At 43.8% G+C, this 19,631-nt stretch overlaps 1 protein-coding gene across 3 annotated transcripts; it reads right to left on the bottom strand.

Moving 5' to 3' along the window:
• Positions 1-4,225: 4,225 nt before the first annotated feature.
• LOC310787325 (cytosolic Fe-S cluster assembly factor narfl-like) lies at positions 4,226-18,683 on the bottom strand. Of its 3 annotated transcripts, none has more exons than XM_083648711.1 (11): positions 18,560-18,683; positions 17,093-17,188; positions 13,327-13,470; positions 12,367-12,496; positions 9,241-9,375; positions 7,484-7,602; positions 6,410-6,539; positions 6,241-6,313; positions 5,665-5,802; positions 5,154-5,311; positions 4,226-4,904 (listed from the first exon to the last, which is right to left on the bottom strand). In XM_083648711.1, exons 1-11 carry the CDS (start codon positions 18,677-18,679, stop codon positions 4,663-4,665), a joined length of 1,485 nt encoding a protein of 494 aa, XP_083504837.1. In that variant the 5' UTR covers positions 18,680-18,683; the 3' UTR covers positions 4,226-4,662. The 3 variants fall into 3 exon arrangements, with proteins under 3 accessions (XP_083504837.1, XP_083504838.1, XP_083504839.1); XM_083648713.1 differs by having other exon boundaries at positions 4,730-4,904; positions 5,665-5,761; XM_083648712.1 differs by lacking the exons at positions 12,367-12,496; positions 13,327-13,470; positions 17,093-17,188; positions 18,560-18,683 and adding an exon at positions 10,588-12,360.
• Between the last annotated feature and the right edge of the window lie 948 nt (positions 18,684-19,631).

The following is a 19,631-nucleotide window of genomic DNA, read 5'->3' as shown; positions in this document are numbered from 1 at the left end:
TTAGCGAGCTCCCCAGCTAGCATGTTTCCTCCTTATCCACAGCCATTCACTTGCTCGTTCTGCTGCCTGAGACATGTTGCTAACCGCAAGTTTCAGGCTCCGTCCCCGAATGCCCAACTCAGTTAGTAAGGCAATAACGGACTTTGCCACAAAACCACGGCAGCCCACCTCTACAGGCCGCACTCGAGCCCTCCAACCTCGCTGCTCTGCCTCTGCTGCCATTTCAGCATACCTAGCTTTCTTGCGCTCATAAGCCTCCTCAACTCGATCTTCCCACGGGACTGTGAGTTCGATAAAATAAACTCTCTTCTCTACCTCAGACCACAGTAACAAGTCCGGACGTAGCCGGGTGCTAACTATATATGCTGGGATGACTAGCTGTTCATTCAAGTCAACCCTCATTTCCCAGGCTCCACCTACACTTAGCTGCCCTAACTTGTGCCTGACCTTAATTGGTCTAATCTTTTCTCCCTCACGTACAAATTTGATCTGTCTAGTCTCTTTGCTAGCAACTAGAGAATTTACTTCTAGCCGCTTTTCCTCAACTGCAGCTGCCAAACATTTCAACACCTGGTTGTGACGCCAGGTGTATCGCCCCTGGGAGAGACTGACCTTACACCCTGACAGTATATGCCTCAATGTACATACACTAGAACACAACGGGCAGGCACCATCCTCGCCCAACCACTGATTTAAGTTCTGGGGAGATGGCAGCACATCATAAGTAGCCCCTAGAATAAATCTAATTCTGCTGGCCTCCATGCTCCACAACTCTCTCCACTTCAACTTTCTCTTCTCTACACTCTCCCAGTTCACCCACTGCCCTTGCTTTGCCTGCGACACTGCCTTAGTACATCTTACTGCCTCCTCTTGCCTATGTACTTCTTCAACTACCATCTTCCTCTTTTCTATTACTGATGCCTTGTTCCACACAGGTTTCCCTATGCACAACCCTAAGCCTCCACGCCCATGCTGCACCTGACCTATGATATCCCTGTGTCTAAGAGCTGACTGTGCTTGCTGTACTGCCTCCTTTGGGTTCCACTTCCTCCCTGTTTTAACTGTGGGCGCTACACTCCTAACCACTGGATCCTTTGACTGAGTCAGAGTCATTTCCAGTCTAACCTTAGCACACTTGAACTCCTCTGTCAGGCTAGATAATGGCAATTCCAATATGCCTTTCCCATATAAGGCTACACTGCTTAGGCAGCGTGGGACTCCGAGCCATTTTCTAATGAATGAGTTAATCATCCTTTCTAGCTTTTCTACCTTTGAAAGGGGAACCTCATACACTGTCAGTGGCCACATCAACCGAGGCAACAATCCAAACTGCAAACACCACAACTTTAACTTTCCTGGGAGCCCTGACTTGTCTATACTTGAAATACCTTGAATCATTTCCTGCCTCACCTCCTCAAACTGTCCCTTATCACTGAGACTTGCATCATACCATCTTCCCAAACTCTTGACTGGTTTCTCTAATACTGTAGGCACCACCTCATCATTTATAACAAACTTCTTACCTACTACCCTCCCTTTAATGATTGAAATACTCCTGGACTTACTTGGCTTCACTTTCATTCTAGCCCACTGCAGATTACTATTTAACTTATCCAACAATCTGCTAGTACATGGAGCGGTTGACGTCATAGTCGTCATGTCATCCATGTATGCCCTAATTGGAGGGAGCCGCAGCCCTCCCTGCAGCCTTTCTCCACCCACTACCCATTTTGAAGCCCTAATAATGATCTCCATTGCCATGGTAAAAGCTAATGGGGAAATTGTACACCCTGCCATAATGCCTATCTCCAGCTGCTGCCAAGCTGTAGTGTACTCTGCTGTGGTAAAGCAGAGTTGAATATCTAAGAAGTAGGCTTTAACTAAGCTCTTTATACTACCTGGCACTCTAAAGAAATCAAAGGCCTCCCATAACAGACTATGCGGCACTGACCCGAAAGCATTAGCCAGGTCCAAGAATACTACATGCAGGTCTCTCTTCTCACGCTTAGCTGACTGGATTTGGTGCCAGATCATGCTGGTGTGCTCTAAGCACCCGGAGAAGCCGGGAATTCCAGCCTTTTGCACCGAAGTATCTATTAGCCTATTCTTTTCTAGATAACTAGACAGCCTCTGTGCCACAACACTAAAGAAAACCTTCCCTTCAACATTAAGTAGACTGATAGGTCTAAACTGACTTATCTCTAACGAGTCCCTTTCTTTAGGAATGAAGATTCCCCCTGCTCTACGCCACGCCTTAGGAATAACCTGCTTCTTCCAGACTACCTTCATCAGCTTCCATAGAAACTGCAACACATCTGGAGCACTCTTATACAGCCGGTAGGGGACTCCATTAGGACCCGGGGCTGAAGAGGCCCTTGCACGTCTCACTACTTCTTGAACTTCTTTCCACCTTGGTGGGCTATCATCACACTGGCTCTCTATTTCACCAATAGGTGGAATATCAGCTGGGACTGTCATCTCTCTAAACCTTTCCCTATCTTTGTGAACCTCCTCCAAATATTCCTCAAGCTTCTGCTTAGGTACCATAAGGCTACCATTCTTTTCCTTACTAAACAATGACTTCACAAATCTAAATGGATCCTTATAGAATGCTATTCTAGCTCTCTCTTTCTTTTTCCTATTTTTCCTAATGCTCTCTGCTCTTCTTAAAACTGCCAACCGATCCCTCACATCTGACTGCAAGCAATCAATGCCTTCCTTCTCAACCTCTGTAGCTTTCCTCCACTGCCTCTTAAGCTGTCTTCTCTCCTGGATAAGTCTATCTATCTCTTGTTGGCGCCTAGATTTAACTACCTCACCCTCTAGTTTCTTCCTTTTCTCAAAGACGCCAAACCTTTCCTTACCATAATCATAAATACAATCTCCCATTTTATCCAACTTACTCTCAGCAGTTCCTTTAAGCTTCTCTAACATCCTAACCAAATCACTATTGATATCTTCCCACTTCCTACTTTCCGCTGCACCTGGCCACTTAACTCTAGGCTTCTGACCGCTAATCTTCTCCCTTTTTGGCTGGCTGGCCTCTCTGCTTTCCTCGGTGCTAGGACCTGCCTCAACATCAGGGGTGCTGATGTCCTGCGAGCTGTGGGTTACTTCCTGTCGCTGGACTTCACCCGACTGACTTGATAAACTTCTTAAGAAATAATTATCAATGCGGGGTCCCTGTGTTCCCTCTACCAAGCACCTCTTCCTGCCTTGATGGATTCTAAGGCCCCTCAAAGTTGTTACCTTCTGCCAGCCACACAAGCAAACCTGACGCTTCTTTCCATCTACATCTGAACTAGTGGCTTCCACTGACATGTTTTCCCTACTCATAGTCAAGTCCGTTCCAGAGTCAATAACCGTGTCAACCATAGGTGAGTCATCTTCCGCCCCCGCTCTCGCAGACTCTAGGGGTGTTTTTTCATAATTCTGTTTCGTAGCAAGTTTGGGTGTAACCAATGGCCTATTGGCCTTGGCTACTGCCACAATGAGCAGCTAACCCATTGCAGCCCCGATGGGGTCTAATCCCTCCTGTCAGCTGTCTTTCCATGCTGTCACTAGGTCTTTCCCTAGTTGTCAGCTGCACTATTCACAACAGTCACTAGCCTAAGCTAGCTTTAGTATTAATTAATACACAGGACAAGATGTTACTATCCCTTGTGCCAAAATCCGAGGAAAAACACATTTAGAAGCCCAATCCAGAATAAAACAAGCTAACAGGCTAACAAACTAATAAACAAGACACAAATCACCAGTTACCTACCCTAGCCAACAGCAGTATGAAGCATGTCATTGGGGTTTTCAAGTGGGCACCTTCCTTCACCGACGTTTCGTTAAGTTAGGCCCACGACACCTCAAGAAGGCTTAACGGTGTAATCCAGCGTCCTGGAAACACCCCCCTCCATGCTACCACCGCACAATTCCTTATTGTAATGCATTTTGCCTAATTTGCAAGTTAATGTTAAGTCACTTTCATGTAACATTCTGACTAATTTCACAGGATTGGATCTGATGTGTTGTAAAGTATTTCAATACTAACAATGCACCACAGGTAGAAAAAAGATGCAGTGTACATCACAAACATGTACCGGTATGTCTTTTTTCATCTGCAAGTTTACATCCTTAGTTTGCTAGATAATCAGTAAAACATATCAGTCCAAGTCTGTATGTTATCTGACATATTCTTCACACAGGCACACATTTTGCTTACAGCGAACATGGCAACAGTTAAATGTCTTTATTATTTAAAATACATATAATTTATAGATTCAATAAGGCATTTCCATCTGCAATGTTGTGCAGATAGGTACCACATCAGTGCATTAACTATAGGTATATGGTACTTGAAAGTGCAATTAGCAGATAGAACATGAAATGTAATTATCAAACCATATAAAATGTGGCTTGGGTTGTGACTTGTGCGTGTATTACCAGCCTATGAAAAGGGGAGCTAACAAAGCTTTCTGTGTGAATTTGCCCACAGAAGCCCCACTTCTTTCTGAAGAGAGGCAGTGTGTCATTCATTCAAGCATTTGGTCTGTAGTCTGTAGTCTGTAGTCACTGTCTGCAGAAGAACCACTTTCTCAGTGAAACAGAGATTGTGGCAAGAATGACTTTTGAAGTAACTGACAGCACAATGCTCCTCTTCCCCATCTTTCTTCACCACTTCATGGTGAGTCCATTGGTCATCTTCTCCACAGTGTGGTACCGTGTGTGCAGCAGCTCACTGGCTCTCTCCTCCCCTACGTGGTGGAGCCAGGACTGGTAGAGTTCGGCCACGCGTGTGTCGTCCTCCGGCGCTCGGGTCTGCTCTTCCTTGTAGAGCTCCTCAACCTTCTGGAGTAGTCCCTTGCTGTCCTGATCAGGTAACGCCTTTAACTGTCCACCTCCGTTCAGAGAACCTGATACAGAGACAGGAGGTGGGGGGAAAACAATGGATGGACGCCTTTAATTTGCATGCATGCATTATCAAACATTTCATTAGTAAAAGGTGCGTAGTATCGATTTGCCAATGATTGTACTGTTCAATGTGATACAAACACATTTGACAACTCACTGCATGTATCAGAGTTTTCCCCAGATTACTGTACATCTTCCCAATAATATGTGTATGTACTGTATAATAATGCTAAATGCATTTTTCTCCTCACCTGAGGGACAGGCCATGACCTCTACAAAGTGGTATGGTGACTTGCCCCTCTTGAGTTTCTGCACCAGGTTCTGGATGTTGCGGAAGCCGTAGGCCAAAGCAAAGCTCAGCAGGACTTTCCCATCTTTCTCTAGGGTCACCTCCTGGAAGTCGTTGTTCCTATGGTGGATGCATGGGGTTAGTTGAGGTGAGAAAACAGAGGGCCTTCAGTGTGCAGCACTACTTTACATAAGAGGGGCCAGAGAAGTAAGTTTGTGCTCTTCATAATCGATTCTATAACACTGCATAGAGATTTGGTCCTACAGATCTCTGGACGTGCACATATAAAGCCTCTGAGATGGCACAAATGATCTAGGATCCCTGGTCACATGACCATGATCCACTGTGACTTAAGTGGAAAGCTATTCTCATCATTAGACCTTTTCAAATGTACTTAATGAGCACTGCAACTCGATTAGTAGTGAGGCGGGAAGCATATAAGCAAGTGAGCTACACAATGAAGCCAAACTTACCTGAGGGTCTTGTATGTGAGCTGCGCCACCTCCTGTCCAAACAGCTGCTTGGCAGCATAGGTGAAGACATGGTGGAGGTAGCCCCCTGACCCGCCCCCTGCGTGGCTCAGTAGCTCATTACCACACACATTGCTGAACCTGCAGGGAGAATGATACATCACTCATTCTTTATGCTACTATGGTATTGCTTTGGAGTTCCGAATGTGTCCCCGTTTGGGTTCCAGCTATGGCTCTCTTGCTAGTTGCGGTGCTAATTTTTTTTTCATTGGCTCATTAAAAGTGTTCAGAACTATAATTATTTTTCAGAGGTAAATTATTTTTATTTCATTTTCCCTCTAGGAATGGTTTTTTTCTTGCTGTGGTGCCTCAAACACTAGACACATGAATATATAGGCCTATAGAATATATCCTTGTTACTAGTTTGTCTGTATCATACCTGCATCTCTCGTTATTTCAATCCACACCTATACCACATATACCCTAAATGTTGTTTGCCTTTTCTCAGACTAACATGGTCAAAATGAACTTGCATTATTAGAGGCTAAATTAAAGGAAATGAAGCGGCACAACACTTACATTGTGTCTAAGGGGGCAGGCTCCATATCATTAAGGGACAAATTCTTCTCCTCCAGCATTGTCTGAACCTCCACTGTAACAACACAGAGAGACCAAAGTAAGTAGAGATGGCAAGAGAGAGAGGACGCCACACAACTCAATCACACAAAGAGCATGTGAGGGAACGTACATGAGGTGATGACACAGTCCACCTCTCTGGTCTCTGCTTTGTCCAGGTAGAATTCTGACCTGGACGCCTCAAGTTTCTTGTCAAAGCAGGGCATCACTGCCACATGGTAGATCTGCTGAGGACTCATCCCCTAACAACAAGAACAACAGACAGCTCATCATCCACTTATCATCATCATCGTCATTTTCCTCCTACCATGAGATATCTATCTATCTAGGGGCAAGTGGGCAATCTCTGTCTGTTTGTTTCCATTTTTGTCCCACTGATGATGTCATAGGTGATGTCGTAAGAGCGGGACATCTTATGACATCACTGATGATGTCATAGGCACTGATGATGTCATAGTGATGTCATAAGATCAAAATCATCTGATGACATCACTGATGATGGCATAGGCACTGATGATGTCATAGGCATTGTGACATCATCAGTGATCATAGACATTGTGACATAATTGTGATGTAATCAGCGAGTGATGTCATCAGTGATGCAAAGTTGAGCAATTGTGCGCTGCGCATGCCAATACCACGCAGCAGCCGAGCTGCGTATCATGCGAGCTGGAGGCAGGCGAGGCCGCACAGCGGGCGAGCCTAGGAATCGAGCGCGCAAGATTCCTAGTCACTCAAAAAGGCAAGGTGTTTACGTCTGTCTGTCTGTCTGTCTGTCTGTCTGTGGACAGATTTTGTTAGTGCGATAGCGTCAAAACCGTGCAAGATGCAGTCATGAAACTTTACAGGTGCGTATTTGACATAAAAATTAAGGTCGGTTCGACTTCGAACATGGGCGTGATCCAGATGTGAACTGGATGTTCTGTTACTGTTCATGTTCAATTATGAAAACTTTCCCATGTCAGGTATCACTTTAAAGCAGCTAGGAGGAACTTTCATTTTGTGATGATTGTAGCGGCACCTATGGACAAAAGCGGTACTGTAGTGTTCGCTCCTCGCCGATGGTCTCATTTGCTGATGTAGGTAAGATGTGATGCATCAGTATTAAATTTAGACTGTTTCATAACATAACCTAGTAGCTGCTTTAACATGAATCAAATCAACCTCATCTGTTGTCTCTCCATACCTGTTGTTCAGCGAAATAGCCTTTAACCAAGGAACCCATCATCGCCTGGGGGGAGCGGGTGGTGCTGATGTACGGAAGAATAAACTGCCCATGGGTCTTCTCCGCATAGCAGATCCACCCTGAACACACACACACACACACACACACACACACACACACACACACACACACACACACACACACACACACACACACACACACACACACACACACACACACAGTAGGAGAATTTTCTTTCTTGAAAAAACAAAATCCCAAACATGTAGGCATCACTTCACTCAAGCAACTGACACTAAAGCGTACATTCTGATTAAAAGCGGATGTTTGCGGGTGGGTAAAATAATACATCATTGAGGACAATATTAATTATGTTCTCTAAATTGTGAACACATTTTAAGCTTAATTTCGGCTTTGTTGCTCGTCCGCTGTCATGTCCACAACAGACTAACGCATAGTGCGCATTTATGGGCGAGGGGGGCACAGCAGTGTAACTTCATTAATTACCTATTTAAGGGGCACTTTACACGAGGACGGTTTCCTATGGTGACGGGGAATTATTGTATCGTTAGTGCCTCCCTTTTAGATGGCGACGGCGAATCTGGGCTTAGGAAACGACACATTTTGAAACCACCTTCCAGAGTGGAATTCTTTGAGAAGCTTCCCACTGAGGGCTCCATTAATCGCTTGAAGACGGCACATTTCAGAAACCCTGACGTGCCTGCACACGCGACACACGCGATTACGCCATAGCCGTGCACGAGTTGGCAACCATTTTCAAAAATAAAACGTCAGTATGAATGAAGTTTGGCAACATTCAGAATTAAGGTACACTTCGGCCAACTTCAGTTACATGTTCATAACGTTACTGCTGCGAGGAGCCGATGGCTGTACCTGGTCGGCATTTAATGTTAGTTACAAAAGCACGTCGACAGTGTTTTCTCACTGCCAGTAGCCTACAGTAGGGTTTGACAGATAGCACACTCAGCGCTCCCGGTCCTCGCTGCTCGTTAAGGATTTCCAATAGGCGTTATTCTGATAAACTGGTCACATTATATGTTACATTCTCACCCGACAAATATTAAAACTTTAAAACAGTTTGGGTTTTTTTTTAGCTTGAAAAAAGCTTTTTGGCAAGTCTAAATGACTGCGGAAGGCGTACTCTACTTCCGTGTTTAAAACAGGAAAGACGATTACGAAATTACGTCATGGAGAAGCGTCCTTGTATGGGCAAAGAATAAGGTGATCACACTGCCACCTAGCGACCTGGCATGTACATTACGGCGTTTTAAAAATTCAACAGCGCTCATGTAAACAGGGAGAAGGTGTGAAGGAAAAGGTGTGAAGGATTGACGCTATTGTGTCGTTTCTTCCAGAAACTGTCCTCGTGTAAAGGGCCTCTTAATCTCCAGACACACCGACAGGATCGGCCAGGATCTCAGGTTAATTCATGTTCTGTGTTCTTCTACACATCCAAAAGGTCTGCTGCTACACACACAGCACACCGAAGTGCATCGCCGTCTCCCCATTAACAGAGACACCAGACACTATAACAATTATTTCTATTACACAAGAGAGAAACAGGACCGCACTACATACATAAGGAACTGTATCGCAAAGGCATCAGAGCTGACCCACGCATGCATGTTAGACAACATGTTCCGTGTGTTGCCTTATTGTGAACTGTCTGTCATCTAAAAGAGCCAAGTAGTGTTTGCAATGAGAAAGACATACAAGAGTTAAGGGTTGAAGTGCAGTACCTGGACAGGAGGATGTCAGCATGGGCAGGGCATTTTTCTCCTTCTCCTTCATCTGGAAACGCTTTACAAATTCCTTCTGGCTCTCCAGCAGGCTGAAGGTCTGACTAAAGCCAGTGTCAAACACGTGGTGAACACCTGGAACAGAAGCATCATGTTAGTAAGGCCTAGATATCTCCTTACAACAGTGAATGAATGAATGAATTAATTAATTTATTTATTTGGTGATAAGATAAAAAGAACAAAGAAGTGGACAAGCACCAAATATCAAACATAAGTTAAAAACAAACATCACAGGAAATCACCGAGGATAAAAACACAATAAAGCCCTAGGGCTTATTTCAATTGTGGTCCCCATATGTAATTAAAAAAACAAATTGTTAATAACAAAACATAGAACACTGATTAAAACAGAAATACGATGCAGCAGCAGTGGGTGAGGCGAGTGCAGTTCCATTAACTTGCATTAAAATAAATTAATACAAGATAAAAAGAAACATAGCATCAGGGGGGTGAACAAATCAGTTAAAAAAATATATATATAAAAAAAAATATATATATATAAAACTAATAAAACTAATAAAATTAATCTACAGTCTGGAGCAATCTCTTTAAGGTCCTCTTAAAACCACTCAAGGAGGTGCTTATTTAATTAATTTCCTTGGGTAAGAGGTTCCACTGAACAGCTCCACTGTGGAGGAAGCTGCTCTTCCCCATCAGGGTTTTAAAACGACTGGGGACCAAGTCTGTTTCCCTGCCTCTAGTAAAGTGCTGGTGGGTCTCACGTACAAGTGAGAAATAATGCAGCAGGTACTTTGGAACCTTGTTTAAAATGATTTTAAAAGTGAGCAGCAATTTCATGTATAAAGTGCACTTTTCAACTGTTAACCAGTTGAGTCTTTTAAAGTGCTCAGCAACGAGATGAGTGAGAGGATGAACCTTAAGAATCACTCTTATAAGTTTATTTTGTGCCGTCTGGAGTCTGCCTTTCAGGCGCTGCGTTAAACCGGTGTACCAGGAGGTGGCAGCATAGTCAAAGTGACTTTGTACTAGAGCTCCAGCTAAAATGTGCAAAATAGAACTATCTAAAAAAGCTGCTTTCCTAATTCCTAGCAATGAACTTTGTTTTTTGGTGAATTTTTGTTAGGGCCGACAAGGCCATCTGCTCCCCAGAGAGGCAATTGTCAAGAATACTTCCTAGGTATTTAATCTTCTCTGTGCCCTTGAGTATACATTCTCCTATTTTTACAGCAAAACCCGGGGACCTTGCAAGTCTAATTTTGCTGCCAAACAAGATGGCTTCTGATTTACCCGTGTGGAGGGACAGTCTGTTTGTCGAGAGCTACTCACATGCTCTCTCCATCTCGGCACCTAGAGTGTCCTCCACCACGGATTTGTCCCTGTGGGAGACCACCAACACGGAGTCGTCCGCATACAAAAATAGATTACAGGTTACAGCAGATATAAAATCATTAATAAAAAGTAAATAAAACAAAGGACCGAGGATGCTTCCTTGAGGCACCCCCCAACCCATTCCCCTTTCATCAGACAGTGTCCCACCTACATTGACCATTTGAGTGCGATCCTCCAGGTAAGAGGCAACCCACTTGAGTGACCCTTCATCAAAACCCATAGCTCTCAACTTTTTGATCAGGATGCTATGGTCTACTGTATCAAATGCTTTCAGCAGATCAAGCATAACCAGGCCACAAAACTTACCACTATCTACCTCCTTTCTGATTAAGTCAGTTAAAAACACAAGACAGGTTTCTGTAGAATGTGCTTTACTAAAACCGGATTGAAACTCAAATAAAATATTGTTTTTTAAAATAAAGTCATTTATCTGCTCTTGAACGAGCCTTTCCAATACCTTGGATAAGGTACACAGAATGGAGACCGGTCTATAATTTTTAGGATCGAGTTTGCTCCCTTTTTTAAAAAGAGGGATCACCCTTGCCTTTTTAAAAGCAGTTGGGACTATACCTGTTGTGATACTTAAATTAATGTGCAATAAAAGGAGTAATTACCTCAGCCATGTCTCTAAGGAACCTGGCTAGAAGGAGGTCAAGACCTGTGCCTTTAGACGGGTTTAAATCATTCAGTATTGTAAAAACAGAAGCCTGAGAAACCCTGGAAAGTAAAAAAGAGTCTGGCTTAATTCCCTTTGTGCATAGAAATCCTCAACATGCTTCTCTCCAAAAGCATGTGTGTTCAACACACTGACTTTCTTTAGGCTTAATACATCTTAATTAACCATCATCCTGAAAAGTGGTAACCTGACGCTGCATCTCTCTAAAACAGGGGTGCCCAAATTCTTTCCCATGAAGGGCCAAAACTCAATCTGGGTGGAGGGCCGAGGGCCAAAAATAAACGTTGTGGAATTACATTAAAATGTATTGTGTTTTATAGAAAATTAACATTCTAAATCTAAAATAACATTTCAATATACGTAATAATCTACTTTTTATCTGTTTGGTAATTGTAATAATTTGCAATTGGTTATATATATTAAAAAAAAACATCTGCATTTATGGGGAGCTTAAACATTTAATCAGTAAACACCCCGTTATAAACAGTTGTATTTTCCACCTTTGTAATCAAGAGAGAAATTGGACTTAATTCACAACTTGAAAAATCCTCAAGGTACTTTGAAAATCAGCTTTATTGTCCATCTTTTGTAAACAATTTGCCATGACAATTTGACAAAAACATGCAATATCCTGATTGCTAATGTGGTTCCTACTCTGGTCGTTAAGGGCGCCTGTTCAGAGGGAGGGGAACTGGTTGGAATAGCGTGATCCTCCCATGTGCTATGTCCTACTGGTGAAGCTTCCTCTGTCAGGTGAAAAGAAGCGGCTGGCTAACTGCCCATGTCTCGGAGGAAGCATGGAGCCAGTTTCGGTTCTCCCCAGATAGGCAGAGGGTGGAGTAGCAACCAGGATAAATAAATTAAGTTAGCACTAATAGAGGGGGGGGGGGGGGGGGGCAAAACAAACAGAACTTGGCCCGCGGACCCCAAATTGGTCAGCACTGCTCTAAAACAACTCTTCATTTCCTGCATGGCTGTGAGTTGTATGATTTCCATGGGACTGAAAACAACTTATATTTGCACTCACTCTAGTCACTCACCGAGGCCTTTGAAGAAGGAAGTCAGCCTCCTGCCCGTCTCGCTGCTGCTGAGGCCGTAGCGTGCAGCCAGTGAGGCTCTGGACTGAGGAGACACAGACACCACCACCACCTGCTGCTCCGTGGCACTGGTCTGCGGAGGGAGACACACAAAACCATTATCATCCCATTTCAGAGACCGCAAAACCGCTCGTGAGCGGAGGTATATCTCCTGGAGCGCCAACACTAAGGAGCTAGTCAAAAAAGCACAGCAGAGACTCTACTTCCTGCATCTCCTCAGGAAGCACCACCTCCCCCAGAAGCTGCTCGTGGCTTTTTACCACTGCTCCATTGAAAGCGTGCTCACATACAGTGTGTGTGTGGTACGCCAGCTGCACAGCAGCAGAGAAGAAAGCGCTCCAGAAGGTCATCTCTTCCGCACAGAAAGCGGTAGGTTGCCCTCTTCCCACTCTGGAAGACCTCTACAGCTCCCGTTGCCTCAAAAAAGCAAAAAAAATCCTCAGCGACCCATCGCACCCGGGACACGACCTGTTCGAGCTGCTACCCTCGGGCAGGAGACACAGGGCGATCAAAGCGAGAACAAACCGCCTAAAAAACAGTTTCTTTCCTAGAGCAATAATTGCACTGAATGCTGTTTAGATGCACTAGGGGCGTTTTGCACCCCCCACCCCCTTTTTTTTGCTGCTCTAGTGCAATTCGTGGCAACGTGCAATAGGAGGAAGGCCCAGAATGAACACTGAATGACTGATTGCTTTCTTATTATTACTTGTTTACCATTTTTTATATGATGTCTGTCCTTGTTGTCCTTGTCTCTGTCTATTGACTGTTTTTATATTCCCTTTTTAACCTTGGACACTGCAGAGGATGCACTTCAATTTCGTTGTTGTGAAAATGACAATGACAATAAAGGATCTTGAATCTTGAATATATCAGCACACACATGTCCACCGGTGGGGTTTGTACCTTGTTGTTGTGCAGCACCCTGAGGAGCTCCTCATGGCTCTGCAGGGCAATGAGGATGCTCTCATCTGAGCTGATGAGGGCACTGCAAGCCAGACAGTCCATCAGTGTGATCTTTGCTTTCTGCAGCTTCTGCTTTCCACCGTCCTACAAACACAAACCAGTCACGCTCTGGTGGACTACTTCAAAAGGGCGAGAGTGATGGTGGGTTCAATAATAACTACTAAATTATAGCTGCTGCACAGCAATGGGTCGTGGCTGAGCAAGTCTCAAGTCTTTTAGCTATAGTCCAACTCACGTCTCAAGTCTTTAGTCACAAGTCCAAGTCAAGTCTCTTATGGATGAGCTTTCTATCATCTGCTGCATGCAATCCAGTCTGCTTAGAACACTGCCGTTCATGACAGGGCTGGGGCAGAAGAAGGCAGCAGGTTAAGTACATGGCAGTTGAACATAGAGGGCGGAGAGAGTAGGGACAGTGAAGGCAGAGAGAGATAGACTGAAAAATTGCTTGTTTATACTTTGGCATGTATGACATGACACCGATGACATGACAGCAACAACTATGACATCACCCACCCAGTCTGCTCAGCCAGGAAGGATGACATCATTGATGACATAATCACTGATGACATCATTGATGACATCATCGCTGATGACATCACTGATGACGTCATTGCTCAAGTGACATTACATCATTAGGTAATTAGGGCAATTACGATGCTCTTTAGGCTATACATGAGGGCAGAATTCAAAATACTGTCAAAAATTCAGTTTTTCAGATACAATTCTTAGATTCTGGACACTTCAACTACTCTGACAGCAAAATCTTGTCAGCCCAAAGATGCCTCCTTCCATGATTGGTAGGAAGTATTAATGCATTTCGTTGGTGGTGGTCTTCTCTCCCAATCCCCGTTCGGTGCCCATGCCCGGGCAATTTGCATATAACCCCATAAGCATCCTTGCCATTGCTTAACCTAAGTCAGTAACAAGCAGTGGAGGACTCGCACACAGAACTATAGACAAGACAAAGTCTTAAAAAATCAGATCCATTTTATTGAGGATCGGCACAAATTGGCAGCAAATGTTTCAGTCCTAGTTGGACTATCGTCAGTGCAGTCATGCTCAGTAATTAACCTAAGTCAGCCCACGTCCTGACAATTTGCACAACCCATTATCCCTGCATTCTGCTAAAACATCAGTCAGCCCACGTCTTTAAACCTCAGTCAGCCCACATCCTGACAAGTCAGCCCACGTCCTGACAACTTGCTCAACCCATTATCCCTGCATCCTGCTTAAACTTCAGTCAGCCCACATCCTGACAAGTCAGCCCATGTACTGACAATCTGCATAACCCATCATTCCGGCATTTGCATAAACCTCAATCAGCCGACGTCCTGACAAGTCAGCCCATATCCTGACAATTTGCACAACCCATTATCCCTGCATTTTGCTTAAACCTCAGTCACCCCACGTCCTGACAAGTCAGCCCACGTCCTGACAATTTGCATGACCCATTATCCCTGCATTCCGCTTAAACCTCAGTCAGCCCCTGATCACCACCAACGTCATGGCTCCTGTAGAAATCCCTATGGGGGGATTATCTATCCTATACGTCACTGACGCCCCCCCTCTCTCATCTCAAGAGGAGCGTCAGGGAAGGGGGTGGGGCGAGACAACTGCTCCAGTGATGATGAACAGCAGCTGAGGATGATGGCACAAATGTGAGTAATGACATAGTAGCAACGGCTCTATATACCACCACCACCGCTTAGGTGATTGGCTCAGCAGATCAGGAGAGACAGATGTCCTTAGCTAAATGGATATTGGGAAATGGAGAAGGGGCAGTTGTGATGTCACTAGTGATTAGGGATGGGCATCGAATTTCGAATTTTCGAATAATCGTTGTTATTATCAAGGTCGACTTTTATTATTGAAATTCGAAATTCGGGAAAAAAAAAAAAAAAAAAAAAAAAAAATTGAGTGAAATGTTGCATTGTCTCCCCTGATTCTAAGTATAGTCAAATCGCTATAAGCATTTTAAGCAAGGTTTATGGAAAAATGAATGGCGGATGAAATCCCATGAAGAGGGAGAGGGGGTGACTTTGGCACCCCTTTGGCACTCAGACCTGAGCCTACTAAATATTTAATGAACCACAACCACTCATGATTGTCAAAACTGTTTTTTATTTTCGAAAATGTCAATGTAAAAAAAATTAAAAATGTAAAAAAAAAAAAAAAAAAATTTTTTTTTTTTTTTTTTACATTTTTTTTTTTTTTTTCGAAATTCGAATTAAATTCGAATTTGGCCAGCGAATTTCGAATAGTGTTTTTGCTAGAAATGCCCATCCCTACTAGTGATGTCACTCGAGCAATTGTGATGTCACCAGTGATGTCACTCAAGCAATTGTGATGTCATCAGTGATGTCACTCAAGCAATTGTGATGTCATCAGTGATGTCACTAAGGAGTTACACACCCTGAATGACAAGGGGCATGTACAGTATGTACGCATGGGGTGCACTAAATGATGATGTAGAAGTCAGTCTTCGTGACTGAAATACAGTCAAGACCACACTTCAATCACGAGAGACTTGTAGGAAGGATTAATAAACTTTATTGAACAAATAACCAGTTTAAGTGTGGCGTATGGCTCCATGATATGATGACGCTCCTCTTGAGATGAGAGAGGGGGGGCGTCAGTGACATAGATAATCCCCCCTGCCACTAATAATACAGGCAAATACAATAAGTGGCCCTGCCGCTTCGCTCGCCCGGCCACTAATTAGCAGACAATTGGACTCGAGTCATAGGGACTCGGACTCGAGTCGACTCGAGTCGCAAATTTGACGACTTCCGACTCGACTCGGACTTGGAAGGTAAATACTTGAAACTCGACTCGGACTTGGAAGAAAATGACTCGAAACTCGACTCGGACTTGTGACAAGATCAGCCGAGTGCACCAGCTGGGCGTACGCCTAGGTTTACACGCTACGTCCGATGTAGAACTCAAAGTTACGACTAACTTAATTTTATGACTAGTGCACCCTGTATGCGCTGCGTCTGTGTATGGAGCAGGCGTAAAAGTTACCCCCAAATGCGTAGCTACTCACTGACAGCTGTCTCTTGATCTGCGCGTGATGCGGCCGGAATCTTCTCCAAAAATATCGATCGATATGTGCTGTAAATATTATCGCATCAGCAATGTAATGCAGTGTAATGTAATCAGCGTCTTGGTACAAGGCTAATGCGTCGGAAGATCTTTCAATTTCTTCCTGACTTCGTCAACTGCCCGCAGTGCGCAGTCTGCCATCGCATTCAGTACTGATTGCACTTGTGATCAAACTGCTTGTGTTGGCGCTGTTAAATTGAGCTGTGAGAACGTTTCTATGCTTTGAATACAACTCTATAAGTTTGAGCTGAGTTGGAGCTGTCTGTCAGCTGTCTCGAGCTGAGAGCTCGTCTGAGAGAAGTGTGTTGCTTGGCAACAAGCACGTATTAACGTGAACGCGCACGTCTGCAGCCTAAATAATCTCTGCCTTGTCATTTTTTCTAACCTGTGACTCGACTTGACATAACCTGTGACTCGACTCGAGACTTGACTTGAAATAACATTGTGACTTGACTTGACTTGACTTGCCGACAAAAGGAAAGACTTGGGACTTGCTTGAGACTCGGGACCAATTGACTTGAGACTCGCTTGGGACTCGGATCAGAGGGACTTGGACAATTGTCTGCTAATTAGTATACTTGGATTAACGCTCCAAACCCACCTTGTTGACTTGGACATAACTGCCATCAGCTTCGATCTGAATTTTGGCCACAGATGCACCCTCTTTCTTCTCTAGTTGGACTGGTTGAATACATAACTATGAAACAGAAACAGAGAACACACATTTAACTGAATATACAGTACTAACATTAATCAGGGTTGCCAACTCACATGTTTCTGGCGTGTGACACTCTTTCACCTTCAATCTCACGTGCTCACTCTGCCTGTAACAGGTTTTGGCAATACTGTACTTGAATATAGTCATGCCAAAAGAGAAAAGAGGGAGGATATATCATTCATTCATTCCATAAGGATAAGTGACATCACTGACAGTATGCTGCATGCATGTAATAGAAACGTTTTCCTGTGTGTGTGTGTGTGTGTGTGTGTGTGTGTGTGTGTGTGTACTATGTACGATCAATAATGCCAAAATTCCCATAATGTATGATAATTTGATCATTTTCTGACAGTTGTAATCATACTAATATGGATCTTATGTCTGTCTGTTTATACATGTTTATACATGTCTTCTTACGTCGTTGCAGCCAAGCATACTTCATGCATTCATGTCCCCTAGGACAAAGTCATTTTAGTTCCTACCAGTGGTAGATAGAGTGCTGGAATTCCCTATGTATAAAATGTACTTTAAAAGTAAAAATTACCTAATTTAAAATGGAAAGTTGAACGTTGTGTTGTGATTTTAAAATTTTGATTTAAATCATCATCATCATCATCATCATCATCATTAAAATTGCCAAAGTGGGCAGTAGTGTGATTTTGCAGGTGGTGTCTGCTCACGATTTGTGACATCATCAGTGATGTCGTAAATCAGTGAATTGTGATGTCATCAGTGATGTCACTCGAGCAATTGTGATGTCATCAGTGAATGACATCATAAATCCTTCCTGGCTGAGGCTATATAAGTGGTGGAAGCCCAACCGCCATTAAACACCAAAAAGAAGAAGGCTATCAAAATCTCACTCCAGCCAGGTACCCAAAGTTGGCAACCCTGCTTATACAGAAAAAGACCCATCAGTGCCACTGAGGTCAGAGCAACTTTGGATTAGAACTTCCAAGTAACACTGGTCAAGAAAAAAACACGTTAGTAAACGTTATTTCTCTGGCGTTACATCATGATGACTTAACATTAATAGCGTTACCTAAGTAACAAGCTAGCTACTTTAGCATGCTTCTAACATTACTACTACTGTATAATAGCTACATTGTGGCGAGTAATAATGGATCAAAGGCACATTTGTAAGAGTTTAGTAGCCACTAGCCACGAATTCATTTAACGTTACCCATCTGTGCCACCTGCAGTCACGTCAATAACGTTACATCAGTTAAGAATTGCTATTATGGCAACTTTTACAGGCGGCAAGTATTGAATCAAGGATGTTATATCGGCAAATGAAATCGGATATGGTGACAGTTGATGATCACATAGTAAAACGTTAATGTCCAGTACCTGAGAAGGCGTTAAAAAGTCATCAAGATCTGTCAACTGTAACACACCGCTGAAGTTGGACGCCATAGCAAAGATCTCCCTATCCGCGGAGTTGATGCTAGAATGGATGGACGGGGCCATGGGGGGGACGTAACCCCGCTCAGAACTCGCTTGTTCAGGTGTTGTTGCTTCTCACAGGAATCGTGTGCCTAAACAGAGAGCCCAACATGAGCGCCTGGCCAATCCCGGCGCTTGACTGCTGTGTAGGCGGGCACAGGGCGTGGTTTTTGCGTAACGTATCTGACCCAACCCGAACCAATCATCACTTCCCATGCCTAAACCCAACCAATCATCACTCCTCGTGTTCCTCCGGCTGATCCATTCTAGCATCGTCCATCCGCTAGCGATTATAATAATAATAATAGACCTCCGGTAAGACTTTTTCAAAATAAAATAACCATTCTGCACAAGTCGTCTCGCAGTAGCTTGCTGACGTCGACGTTGGGTCTGACCACGTGAGACTACAAGTCTAAAGCATACAGAAGCCATTGACAATGGTTTATACAGTATATTACGGTTGCCAAGAGATTAGTGTAAAAAGCCTCGCGAAGCTTTCATTGTGAAGCTAATTTCGTACTTCCGGTCTTATTGTCGCTATCTCAGGCAAGCTTGACTACTAGGAAGAGGGGGTATCCAACTTTAAAATATACCAAGACTAGTATGGACTTAGCTACACTTAAAGCAGCTACGAGCAACTTTTTCGATTGTTATTAAACAGTATAAATTTAATATCAATGCATCACATCTTACCTCTAATAGTCGACGAGACCAAAGCCGTGTGTATCTGAGATTGCTCCCTTAGGTGATTATTAAGTCTATAGTCTGTCTAAACTCGCGCCAACAGGGGGCTCTCTAGAGCGACTGGACCGGGTAACCCGGAAGTGAAACGCGGAAGTGAAACCAGGAAGTGAAACGCAGCTGCCTTTTTACGCCGTTTGCGCTGCCTAGCAACATAACATAAACAATGTGAACGCCACGCATACTCGCGGGAACATCTCTCGTTATATTCTAACAGGTTTTTTGGAAGTTATTT

The sequence above is a fragment of the Poromitra crassiceps genome, assembly GCF_964638095.1.
Source record: "Poromitra crassiceps genome assembly, chromosome: 13".
Classification (NCBI taxonomy): domain Eukaryota; kingdom Metazoa; phylum Chordata; class Actinopteri; order Beryciformes; family Melamphaidae; genus Poromitra; species Poromitra crassiceps.
This window is presented reverse-complemented; position numbering and strand designations above follow the sequence as displayed.

What these genes read in the sequence shown, in the direction of transcription:
- LOC310787325 (XM_083648711.1), bottom strand. Translation starts at nt 18,679, where the DNA reads ATGGCCCCGTCCATCCATTCTAGCATCAACTCCGCGGATAGGGAGATC. An exon ending in GTTATGTCCAAGTCAACAAG is followed by an intron (nt 13,471 to 17,092) that starts GTGGGTTTGGAG and finishes TTGTGTTTGTAG; the next exon opens with GACGGTGGAAAGCAGAAGCT. An exon ending in GGGTGCTGCACAACAACAAG is followed by an intron (nt 12,497 to 13,326) that starts GTACAAACCCCA and finishes CTCCCTCCGCAG; the next exon opens with ACCAGTGCCACGGAGCAGCA.